Source organism: Thunnus thynnus, chromosome 4, assembly GCF_963924715.1.
Source record: "Thunnus thynnus chromosome 4, fThuThy2.1, whole genome shotgun sequence".
Lineage (NCBI taxonomy): Eukaryota > Metazoa > Chordata > Actinopteri > Scombriformes > Scombridae > Thunnus > Thunnus thynnus.
In genome coordinates this window covers 2,575,542-2,588,651 of record NC_089520.1, presented here as the reverse complement: position 1 = coordinate 2,588,651, position 13,110 = coordinate 2,575,542, and the positions used below count along the sequence as shown (strand labels likewise).

General features: G+C 38.1%; 2 protein-coding genes across 2 annotated transcripts; both read right to left on the bottom strand.

Annotated features, from left to right (window-relative positions):
* Window positions 1–1,203: 1,203 nt before the first annotated feature.
* LOC137180881 (nuclear factor 7, brain-like) lies at window positions 1,204–8,356 on the bottom strand. The gene is made up of 2 exons (XM_067586156.1): window positions 7,069–8,356; window positions 1,204–3,306 (listed from the first exon to the last, which is right to left on the bottom strand). The coding sequence occupies exon 2, from the start codon at window positions 3,287–3,289 to the stop codon at window positions 1,901–1,903; it is 1,389 nt and encodes a 462-aa protein (XP_067442257.1). The 5' UTR covers window positions 3,290–3,306; window positions 7,069–8,356; the 3' UTR covers window positions 1,204–1,900.
* A 1,237-nt stretch (window positions 8,357–9,593) lies between these two features.
* Window positions 9,594–12,399, bottom strand: LOC137180883 (zinc-binding protein A33-like). The gene is made up of 2 exons (XM_067586159.1): window positions 11,965–12,399; window positions 9,594–11,856 (listed from the first exon to the last, which is right to left on the bottom strand). Exon 2 carries the CDS (start codon window positions 11,837–11,839, stop codon window positions 10,823–10,825), a length of 1,017 nt encoding a protein of 338 aa, XP_067442260.1. The 5' UTR covers window positions 11,840–11,856; window positions 11,965–12,399; the 3' UTR covers window positions 9,594–10,822.
* Window positions 12,400–13,110: the final 711 nt, after the last annotated feature.

Genomic DNA, 13,110 nt, shown 5'->3' with positions numbered 1-13,110 from the left:
AAACATGCTCCAAAACTCACCAAATTTGGCATGCACATCGGATCTGGTGAAAAATTTGATAAAATGTAAAATATATCCCCTAAAGTGCCAAAATGTGCTCTGTAGCGCCACCTATGTAACTAAAATGACCCCTGACCTAAATCCAACAGGAAGTCCACAATCAGACTTTCAAAGTAAGACTTTGCTCCGATTTTGGACCCCGAACAAATGCTATCTCCTCCGAGGATGTACTTTGTGTCAAACAGAGGCTGCTGACGTCTAAACTATAAGTCTGACCACTTTCAAACCTGCATCAATGGAATCGCAACGGAATTTTCTACTAAAATGTGATTTTTAATGTAAGATTTGGCCAAAGTCATGGGATTTTTCACAAGAAGCGTACTCTAAAATCCTCCTCTCCAACTGCTCCTGGTGATGTCACTCCCTCAGTGCTGTGAAACATTCCGCAATACACACTCATTATAAAATCACAGGAGGAGCAAGAAAAGACTTTAAAACTCACACTCTAATATCTCAAAAACAGTAAAAGATAGAAAACACATGTAAATTCAAGATTTGTAGGTCAAAGTCTCGTGACTCATTTAACGTTCAAATGAAGTTTGTATCTAAAACTATGTGGAAGCAGTAAATGTTCAAAAAGGTGCAGGTTTGCTCACACTCTCCATTCAAATATATGAGTATTTTTCTGTGTCCAACTGCAGTTACTAATTGTCTCTATACACCTGACAGTACACATTTCAATCAAACTTTCAAAATAAAAGCACATCACACTTATAAGAAATATCCCTCATTTTTAAACAGCAAAATGATCTGATCCCGACGGGCCAGAGTGCGAGGTCCCGACCAACGCTGCGTGCAGCTTTAATTTAATATATTTATTAGACAAAATCAGTGTTGATGTGTCAATCTTAGGAGTTGAGGCCATTTTTTGCTAGAAAAACAATATCACAGATTTAATTTTGCAATAAAAACTTCTAAAAGTATTTGTAATTTGCTCATAATGCACCCAGTGTCTCTTTGTTAATAAAGTTACAAGAGGTCCAAGCTTTAATTCTTATCAATGATGACAGAATGGAAACTGTTGCAGAAAACACTGAATGTTAAGTGTCAACTCACATTTTATATTTCAGTATTTGTGTGTTCATTAATTTCATCTAATTACTTACGTTTAAATGACAAACACATGGCAGAATGAGATTCATCTAAAATTCACTCCAATGTTTCTTTTATTTACAAAATTTATTATTTACAAACAATAATAACAGGAAATAATGAACACTTAACGTCACCTATATTTTTTTATGATTTTTTCGTCCCATTTATGAGAACAATAATACATTTTTGGCAGGACCGGCTACAGACCAGCCCTCTAACCCTGGCATGAATGTCAGATGAACATACAAAGTGTTAAGGATAATACAATTCATTAAATAAAATAAAATCAATGAATAAAGAACAAGAAAATGGCAGAAAACATTAAACGTGTTTTGTGTGTGAGTGTGAGTGTGTGTCTGTAGTGTTTTTTTTGTTTTTGTTTGGGCATGTGTGTATGCATGCTTGTTTGTGTGTGTTTGTGAACGATTATTAGATGACTGAAGATTAGGCTAATCTAATTTCACAATTAGTCCTTAGACCACTGTGTGTGTGTGTGTGTGTGTGTGTGTGTGTGTGTGTGTGTGTGTGTGTGTGTGTGTGTGGTCTAGGTATTCCTCACATTGTGGGGACGTTAATCTGTTCACACAGTCATGTTGTGGGGACTCGCCTCCCTTATGGTGAAACAACATGAACATATTTTGGAATAATGAGACAGCAGGAGGACAGAAGCTTCAGAGGTTAAATTCAGCGACTTTTCCCTTTAAGAAATAAATGATAGTAATTATGAGAACCATCATCATCGTCTCTAATTGCTCTGTTCCACTGTCACAGAGACCTTCAGTGGGGAAATCTTCAGTTTATCCCTTGTGAAAATGAATGGAAACAGTCTGTCAGTGAAAGTGTGTGTGAAGGTGTGTATGTGTGTGTTAGTATCAGGATCAGAGAACGACAGATTTCCTTTGTTCCAGTCCAGATTCACTCTGATCCTCTGGAGCTTCTTCTTCACTGGGAGAACAGTCGCATGAGCTGGTGGTGACCATGCTGAGAATTCGCCTTGATTGAACCATATTGTATGTACTCCAGACTGTATGTTTCCCTTCCTCTGGGCAGACTCTGATAACACACCCAGTGTCCAGTATGTATTATCTCCAACCTCGACATCCCAGCTGTGAGTCCCTGAGTTAAAGCCCTCAGAGCCCAGGACTATGGGATAATAATCAAACCTCTCTGGATTATCAGGAAGCTGTTGTTTCTCTCCATATCTCGCACTGGTCAGATCTTCAGAAAGGATGAGTTTTGGATCAGCAGTGTTTGGATCCAGAATGACAGGAGTGTATGAGACCATCTCCTTCATCTTGTTCCAGATGTTGAAGGTCAGGTTGCCCAGGTGTTTGGCCTGGTCTATCAGAGTTCCTGAGAGCAGCTGTGGATCATCCAGCAGGGGGCAGCGCTGGACTCTTTCCACTGCAGCCTTGTAGTTGTGCAGGAATGAAACGCCTTCAGCTCTCAGCTCCTCCTCTGTGGCTCTGATTGTGTGTGAAAGAGCTGCTATCTCTCTGCTCAGAGCCTCCATCTTCGCCTTCATCATCTGACTCTTCTGCTCCTCTTCCTCCCTCAGAGAAGCCATCCTGGCCTCCTCTTCCTCTTCTAGAAACTGGTGAAGCTTCTTAAACTGCTCCTTAATCTGTCTCTCTGTGTGTCGGGCCTGGACCTTAATGTGTTCTGCTGTTTGATCAAACTTCACTTTAACTTGTTCACAAACCTTCAACTTCTCCTTCAAGGGCTTCAGAGTTTCTTCAAGTTCCTTCTTGTGTTGTCGTGCAGCTTCATCAATAGGTCTGAATCTGTGGTTGGTGTGTTGTTCTGAATCTCTGCAGATGAGACACACTGGCTGCTGATGGTCCAGACAGAAGAGTTTGAGTTTCTCAGAGTGCAGACTGCAGAGAGCCTCTGAAGCTCTCTGATCTCTGTCCTGTAAGAAGGACTCACACAGGTTCTTTAACACCAGGTTACAAAGTGGGTCTGACTTTGAAGATCTTTTCCGACAAACTGGACACTCACGTGTTGATTTCTCTCTCCACCAGCTCTTCAGACAGTCTTTACAGAAGCTGTGGCCACATGACAGAAGAACAGGGTCTCTAAAGACGTCATGACAGACTGGACAGCAGAGATCCTCCTCTGATCTGGAAGCCATTTTGTCTCAGAGTGAAGCTAAAAACACAGCAGACAGCAAGTACAGTCAGTCATGACTCCCCTCCCTCTTCTACTAACTTCAGTGACATTTACTTTCACTTTGACTCCAGTTTTTACTCAAACTCACATTCAGTGTGTAGAGAGTCATTTCCTGGTCAACTGTGCCTCCTTTCCCTGTCTGGAACTGGCGACAGAAGTAGAGGGGCCAAGGGGCCATTGCCCCCTCTACTTTACCCTACTCCTACATTCTATACAAGTTATGAATCACTCTATCCCTTCAAATGCCCCTATATTGCAACACTTACGGTAAAAAGACGTTTTAATCATTCTCATCCACTCTAAGACATTAGGTAAAATAAAGCAGGCAAACATAAAACAGGAAGAATATTTACATTTTAATCCAATCAATGAGCACATTGTCACACAGATCAAATGCAGACAGTGTACACTACAACCAATAAAATTGTTTCAATGCTGAGTGTCTGCTGGGCCCCAGAAGATTTGATGGGTGCACCCCAAACTCTGTTACCAATATATATCTTGTCTCCATGGTAACATTACATTGATATGTAATAAACGTTGTATAACTTTGTGTTTATAGGTAAAGGTGTGTTGCATGTACTTTGTCCAGTATCCAGTTGGGATGTGCAGAGGGCCCAGTATTTGTACTTGTATCTATATTTGTTGAGGCAGCAAAATAATTTATATTTGTATTTGTATTCGAATAAAAGTGGAAATAGACACGTGTTTGGTGTATAGTTTGATGTGTCATCACAATCAGTGATGAATGTTTGAATGTTGAATGTTTGGATTGCTATGTGTGCAGTCATCTTGGCGTCTATTATTGCTGATGTAATGCAGTGTTTCCTCTATAATAATACAGGTCTGGCGGGCCGCCAGGCCAACGAGAACCCCTGCCAGGTCAAGAAATAACGCCAAATATCCATTCATTTGGAAATCAACAGTGTTTGGGAGCCTCTAAGCAGCGCTGTTTCGAAACATGAGTCAACGTCTGTGTCGTTGCCTGAGAAACTCCAGGTAGCGTAACTCCTTTTAAAGGAATAGGGCAGTATGTAAGCAAGTGAGTGGTTAAGCAAGAGGGGAGTGTCAGAAAAGTGACGGTGAATTCGAGTAGAGCAGAGGAAAAGGTTGGCAGTAAGTTGTCAATCTGACAGTAAATGTACAGTATAGACTACAATGTGTCAGTTAATAAATGCAGCTTCTCAAGACCAAGAAAAGTCACGTCTATTTTTCTGCTGGAAAAGTGAAGGGGGTTAGCTCCGAAGTTAGCACAATAGGTTAGCCTAACCTGTCGATGCTAAATAGAGAAATAGAGGACGGAGAAATGTGTGGCTGCTAATCAACCCCTCAACCCTCCCAACCCCGCCAGGCCAAACCACTAAACCTAGGGGAAACACTGTAATGACAGGCAATAATCGCAAATATAATTTTCACGTTGGGGTTACATAGTCAGGAACATTTGAGATGCTATTTAATAGTTGAAATGAGACAGCTGACTGTAATTTTTGCGCTGCTGAATAAGACTGCTGTGGCCGGGAGTCTTATCAAACATGTAAAGTTTGGTGCAGACTGGAGCATTTACAATAAAGTTATAGCAACTTCCTCTGTCATGGCGAAACATCAAATCTAAACGATGTGAGGATGAGAATTTTCTGCTGGGTCATCCCCACTACTGAATTATAAATATAAGACCTATAATTATTGTAAAATAAATGATAATAACACCAAACTTCATAGAAAGTTTGTATAGAATGTACTGTATGTATATAGGCCTTTCTGCTGTATCCTACAAAAATGAGCTGCACTCAACCCTCACACCAGTGGCGGCTGGTGACTTAAAAAATTGGAGAGGACAGGAGGAAAACCAACATGGAATCTTACAAAAAACCGCATCAAACTATATCGTTGTCCCCCACCTGATGAAATCGGAGGAGTGGGGGGCAATTTTATATGCCAATAAAATGATTTGCTTTTAAAACCAAAAACCCCTGAGTGGTGTAAAGGCTGCTTCTTTAAAGACATTTAGCATATACATAATGTTTCTAAACAAAGAAGAGCTCATTTTAGCCATGGACTGGTTCAAATGTGTGATTTTACCAACAAACTGAAATTCAAATTTATAGTATTGTTCTATTGTGACAACAGATTTATGTTCGCATCAAAAACAGACAAGATATCACATGATTTACACGTGTTTCCTATGTATTTTCTTACTATACAGAAATATATAAAGTAGCACAAAGCTTATAATGTGATACAGGAACAGATCAGTGCTGAATACTTGAAAGACTGAACACTAAAAACACTCACAGATCTAAAAGTGTAGGTTCACATCAGAAAGTATTAATGCATGTATCAAATACATGACTTACACACTCTTATCTATGTGCACGACATACAAAATGTAGTCTACAAAGCTGACATGTTAACACTAGGGGTGCAACAGATCACAAAACGGTTCGGATTGTATCACCGATTTGAGTCACAGATTGGATCATTTTTAGGATCAGCAAAAAAATGGGGAGACAAATAAAACTTTGTTTTCTATTTATTCTGTAACACACTTACAGCACAAAACAGCGATGAACTTTTGCCCATGGTCTTAAATAAAAAACAACAAACAACATTTAGGATGTCCAATGTTTAAATAAAATAAAATGAAATATATGAAATATTCAATGCTCAATTATTGCAGTATGAGGCATGATACCTTCCTCTTTTAAACACGGTAGTGAATGAAACAGCCTCTGTCCACATCATCAAAACTTGATGATAACTTAGAAACATGAACACACGTCTTGTCCTGCAGCTTGTTGAACGAGCCACCAAACAAACATTCACCGGTCCAGGTATCATCGGATAATTCGTAATTCATTTGTAATTCGATGTTATTTGTTTCAAAACAAAAAAACAACAAAACGTTTTTGGTGTCAGAATCAAATAACGAAAAACCAATCAAACCCGGCCCGTTTTTGGTTTTTGCCGATTCGTTTTATCGTTACAACTTTTTGGATTGAATATCGAACAGGTCTGCGGACATTCAGCCAATTCGTTTTTGTGTTTGAAACCAAAAACGGAAGTCACATGGTTTCTTGCTTTTTTCAAAAGCGAATTGGCTGAACACCAAAAATGTTTTTTTGTTTTGAAACAAATAACAGATTTACCATTTTTTGGTTTTTGAATTACAAATGAATTACGAATTATCCAATGATACCTGGACCGCAGAGCCTGTTAATAATTTACTGTGAGTTCATCACTACGTCTAACCCCTTTCACATCACATGTACAGTACTCAGATATGGATTTAATGGTTATTTCATCTCATGCCTTCTCACCAGTTCAACTGTTCAAGACCTGCATGATAAATGCAACTCAACTTTCAGAGATTTTAATACCTTTTTCTTGCTGTTAAAAATGCATCTTGAAGTCTCTCCTTCTTTAAAAATAAGTCTTAACTTACAACTTTTAATTGTGGCCTAAGTGTCCTTAGTACCAGAGGACATTCATCTACCATTTTCTTGACATTTTATTTCCACAGATGTAAACAACTTGTGGATAATAATAATAATAATGATTTAAAATAACCTTCACAAGGGATGAAAAGCAAAGATTGGAAAATGTAATCTTCCAAAATTCAACCTCACCAAAATGCAAAGACCAAGAGAGTCACATATATAATTTAAAGACCACCAATATTGAGGTATTTTATATTTGAGCACAGATAAATGTGTTTTTTAATTTATATTTAATAAAACTCACCAAGCAGGATTCAGTGTTCAGATTCAGGATTCAGAGTTCTTCACATGTAGAAACACGGACGATACAGTTAAATTATTCCATCTTACACTTCAACTAAAGGTTGCCTTTCAGTTTCCAGAAGAAGTTTCTGCTCTTTAGTCACAGAGAGGTAGATGCTATTTTAACCTCAGCTTGCTCTTTCTTCTTCCTGTTGAATTTCCTGTCCCCCCTTAAAAAGCCACTTGTATCTTTCACAAACCACCACCTCTTGTCATCTTTCAGTTTTGTACATGCACCCTCCACCCCCCTCTCTTGCTTAGTTTACTCATTCAGGGACACTGTGCGTGAGCACAGACTCGAAGCATCAGACCACTACCAAAAACACATACAAGCAGAAAACAAAACATAACACAATCTACATCTATGATGGGAGATGTGCTTCCTTCTGCTCCAGCAAGATAAACCTTCTTCAACTTAGTTATTACTATAATTATAGAAGCAAAATGTTAGAAAGTTAATCTGATTTCTATGTCTTCCTCTCATCCTTGATAGGTCAAAAAGCAACTACAGTGCAGAGTGAAAACCACACGACCTGATTTTCTGAAGATCTGACTTTCCTTTTGCAGAGTGAAACTTTCTCAAGAGAATTTTCGCACAGGTTTACCACAAATGTAGAAATGTTTACTACATGTTGTACTTCCTGCTTCTGTCACCTTATTGTTATTGTTAGGAGCCTATATTTCCCATAAAAGCAAAGTTGTCAGACAGATAAATCCACAGACGGAGGCTGGACGCACATTATATATCATATTATTATGATTTGTTGAAATATAGAGTATATGTGATTGCATAAGCAACAATCAAAGTTAACAAACATAATTAGATGTGAATTATGAAGAGTTGGATACTCTAAAGTCTAAAAGCTTCTCACTCAATAGGACTGTATGAGCGAAAAACAGAAATACAGAAATCTCTTGTGTAAAATAATCAAAACTGTTCTAAACTTTGGCAGAAAATTGTGTTCATGTAGAATCAAATCATTCATAACTCAGAAACTTGGTTGTTTGGGCCTTTAAAGACACTTTGATTTGTATCTCCTCCTGCATGATGCTACCAAGATGATTTGTGTGCCAAATTATGCACAATTCTGATCAACAATATAAAATCAATGAATAAAGAACAAGAAAGTAGCAGAAAACATTAAATGTGTTGAACATACAAAGTGTTAAGGATAATACAGTTCATTGAATAAAATCAAATCAATAAATAAAGAACAAGAAAATGGCAGAAAACAATGGAATATTGTGTGTAAGAGGTACTGTACCTGGTACCTCTATATTATAAGTAAGGGATACCCTGGAATATTAAAGGGTATCATGGACTATTATAAGTAAAGGGTATGATGGAATATTGTAGGAAAAGGCTATTTCGAGAGAGACTTGATCCATTTTATACATACAATTATTGATCCATCATTATAGATACGGATATTTTAACAAGTTAAAAACATATAGACAGCAGGAGATTTGTGTAATTTGAAGGCTTCCTGTGGACACAATTTACTAACAGCAACTGAGAGAAAATAGACAAATAGTTAAAAAACGTGATGAATCCTGTAGAGTCTGCGTGTATTGTTACTTTTGATAAAATGGAGTTCAGAACTAAAACATGATGATAATAATAATAATTACGTGCAGGCTCTAGTTTTGTGCCAAAAAGTGATTCCCGTCCGCGGGAGCGCGCGCAGCCAGTTCAAGATGTGTCGCCCAACTTACGTTCGTCTACAGCTGTCCGTGGTAACAGAGCAAAGGTATGTCTTTGTGAAACTTTAACATTTCTTGTAACCGAATAATCACAATTGTGGCCAAAGAAGTGTAGTTTATATCGTAATCAGGTATGACATTTACACAATTATATGCAATACTGTAGTATTGTTTCCGAAGTTTATATGTGTTTGGCATGTCGAATATCCTTGTTTATGCCTATATTTGGAAACTAGGCTGTAATTAATATGATTTATGGATGGGTTATCTATAACATAAAGAGATGATCTCTTTTGGAATTATTCTTCTGACTCTTCGTTATTTTAACTGCGATGTGTCCTCGATTACCAGTCCATTTTTTTTTTTTTTTTTTACCAATTTAAATATCTTGAATCTAATTCAATATAATGCAGGTTTGAGCCTCTTCATTGTGTGCTGTTTGATAGACAGATCTTTTTCATCCCTGGTCACCGAGGAGAAAAGACATGTCCAACCGAATCATTCTAGGTCCTGCAGTGACTCAACTCTGAAACCAACAGAGCAAACAGAGAGCTGTGATACATGAGAGAGAAAACACAAGGAAGTGCTGCCTCCTGGTGGCTGTTGTCAACTGTTGCACTTCAGAGAACAGCAAGAATTAATTTCAATGCTAAGAATTAGACTTAAGACGCTCTAAAGACCCAATTTAGAGGTAAAAAAAAAAAAAAAGAAGTGAGTATTAAGACACATTTATCAAGTGACTTACTGCTAAACTTTTAACACTTTAAAGGATATTTCTGATGATTTTCTATACTTTTCTTCTTGTCAACAAATCTCAATAATCAAAATTGGATCCAAACCAACAATGAACTGATCTACAACAAGTATTGTGTGTGTATCCAAAGCCTGATATATCTTATTCCTCTGTGCTGTAGACGTATGTTGTTGTCCAAAAAATATTTTAAAAAAATCAGTGAGCCAAACTGCTGCACTGTTTAGAAACGGCTCCAAAGACTGATAACGTGCAGGAATGTGGTTCTGTTTACAGCTTCACTAGCTTGTTGTGCTACATATCACAACCTCTTGACTTTGTACTACACTGTAGCCTGTAAATATTGGGCGAAGAATGTAGTACTACATTTACTTGAAGAATTGGGAACCTCTCCTTTAACCCAGTTGTTATAATTGGTGCCATGACAAAGAAGTTGACTTCTGTCACAACTGTTTTGTTCTATTATTTGGATTTTATGCTGCTGTATATATGAGGAAATAACAAAATCTAAATACTATGTTTTTTTGCTACAATTAAAAAATACCAGGGAAATCCTTCAGTTAAATCCATTCATTGTTTGTGAAAATAAACTAAAAGCAACACAATTTACAACAAAGGGAAAAGGGGCTGCAGGTGGAGCCAAATCAAAGAACTACTTAAAAAATTAACAGTAACTTCTACTTCCAACACAAATACCAGTTTGTGACCTAAGTGGAGACATCAGGTTGAATCCATCAAGTGCACTAGTATAATACATTATTATAGTATTACTAGTATAGTACATTAGTAATAACATTAGCTGCAGTAACACCCGGAGCTCATTTTAATATATTTACATAAACTCTGCTTTATATTCAGTCCAGATCAGACCATGAAACCCTCCTGCAGTTTGTGGTTCAATGTCTCCATCTAGTGGCCGAACATTTGAACAGCTGTTATCTCAAACCTGTGAGACAACTACAAACCAGTGATACCAAATTCACAAATTACAATGATTTTAAAACAGGGCTGTAGATACCATTGATCATACTGAGGTAATGTCCTCTGTATTTTATTTTACTGTAATTGTGTGTGTGGGGGTGTGTGTACTGTTATACATGTGCAGCTGGGAATATTGTCAGTTAGGGGTACCCTGTATATTATACAAACAACATGAACATATTTTGGAATAATGAGACAGCAGGAGGACAGAAGCTTCAGAGGTTAAATTCAGCGACTTTTCCCTTTAAGAAATAAATGAGAGTAATTATAAGAACCATCATCATCGTCTATAACTGATCTGTTTCACTGTCACAGAGACCTTCAGTGGGGAAATCTTCAGTGTGTGTTTATCCCCAATGCAAATCAATGGAAACAGTCTGTCAGTGAAAGTGTGTGTGAAGGTGTGTATGTGTGTGTTAGTATCAGGATCAGAGAACGACAGATTTCCTCTGTTCCAGTCCAGATTCACTCTAATCCTCTGGAGCTTCTTCTTCACTGAGAGAACAGTGGGGGGAGCTGGTGGTGACCATGCTGAGTATTTACCTTTATAGAACAATATTGTCCATAATCCAGACTGTATGTTTCCCTTCCTCTGGACAGACTCTGATAACACACCCAGTATCCAGTGTTTACTTTCTCCAACCTCGACATTCCAGCTGTGCATGTGTGAGTTAAAGCCCTCAGAGCCCAGGACAGAGCAGAACAAGTTAAACCTCTCTGGATTATCAGGAAGCTGCTGTCTCTCTCCTAGTCTCACACTGGTCAGATCTTCAGACAGGATGAGTTCTGGATAAGCAGTGTTTGGATCCAGAATGACAGGAGTGTAGGAGACCATCTCCTTCATGTTGTTCCAGATGTTGAAGGCCAGGTTGCCCAGGTGTTTGGCCTGGTCTATCAGAGCTCCTGAGAGCAGCTGTGGATCATCCAGCAGGGGGCAGCGCTGGACTCTTTCCACTGCAGCCTTGTAGTTGTGCAGGAATGAGACGTCTTCAGCTCTCAGCTCCTGAAGACAGAAGAGTTTGAGTTTCTCAGAATGCAGACTGCAGAGAGCCTCTGAAGCTCTCTGATCTCCGTCCTGTAAGAAGGACTCACACAGCTTCTTTAACACCAGGTTACAAGGTGGTTCTGACTTTGAAGATATTCTCTTACAAACTGGACACTCATGTGTTGGTTTCTCTCTCCACCAGCTCTTCAGACAGTCTTTACAGAAGCTGTGGCTACATGACAGAACAACAGGATCTCTAAAGACGTCATGACAGACCGGACAGCGGAGATCCTCCTCTGATCTGGAAGACATTTTGTCTCCGAGTGAAGCTGAAAACACAGCAGACAGAAAGCACAGTCAGTCATGGCTCCCCTCCCTCCTCTACTAACCTCACTGACATTTACTTCACTTTGACTCCAGTTTTTAGTCAAACTCACATTCAGTGTGTGGAGAGTCAGCAGGTTGAAGCAGCAGAGTTCTAGTTTTCCACTTTTCTCTCCTGTAGCTGTACTCACTCAGAGGAAGTTGTTAGTTTGGTCTGAAGGTGAATCTGATCATCTGTTTTTCAGTCTGTGTGTCTCTTTAGAGACGAAGAATAAACTGTTTCCTGCTTCATCTCAGGTGAGTCAGCTGAGGGGCGGAGCTTTGTTGACTAACAGGTTTTATTTGATTCAACAGTTCAACAGTGAACTTAGCAGAAGTTTTTTCTTTACAGTTTGCCTAGATTCATAGCCAGGAAGACGGATAGGGAACTCCAGCCACAATGAATTTAAGTATGGCAAATCATTATGTCCTTGTTTCTGCAAATTATAAGTGTTATTTCAGAGGTCATCGTTCACAGTTTTAAACATTTTTGAACATTAATGTCATTATTTCAATTAATAACATTATATAATTCAAAGCAGTCATGTTTTACTCTTTCTTTGCTGTTAGATGTTTTCCATATTTTTTAGAAATTGTTATATCATTACCATACATTTTTTTATGAAATAATCACAGAACATGTTGCTTAAAATCTTTTTAAAAATGTAAGGAATATTACAGTATCTCCACATGATCTCATTGTGTTATTGTTAATATGTCTGTCTTTTAACATTTCATTAAAGTTAAAGACTGCTCTTGACTCATCAGCTGATCGATGTATTAAAGTAAAATATACTTTTAACTCAATTCAAATGATTAAAATCTAGTTACCACTAGCCCCCACCAAGGAGGCAATTGTAACACTCTGACTTCTTTCCTTAAATTTAATATTATAGTCTTGTCCTTATCTTTGAAAATATATCAATTGTATTATAAATTAGTGCAAATATATTTGTTTCTTGTATCAAAAGATGACTATTGTATTTCAAGTAGTCTGTGAGTTATGAAGGAAAATGTAAAAAATGTTACAATTGCCCCTAGTCTATGAAGGAATATTTGAGTCCTCCAAACGGCTGCCCTGAAAGGACATCCTGACAGCAATAGCTTAAACTCCCAATAGAGTGGATGGCCCAGGCAGTCCAATATAGCATTATCCTAAGGACCTGCTTGTTACAAATGACCAAGAGCTTATCCGGACTCCTCTCTTACTGGTCATTTTA

Excerpts from the sequence above, each read along its gene's own strand:
- LOC137180881 (XM_067586156.1), bottom strand. The coding sequence starts at position 3,289 with ATGGCTTCCAGATCAGAGGAGGATCTCTGCTGTCCAGTCTGTCATGAC.
- LOC137180883 (XM_067586159.1), bottom strand. The coding sequence starts at position 11,839 with ATGTCTTCCAGATCAGAGGAGGATCTCCGCTGTCCGGTCTGTCATGAC.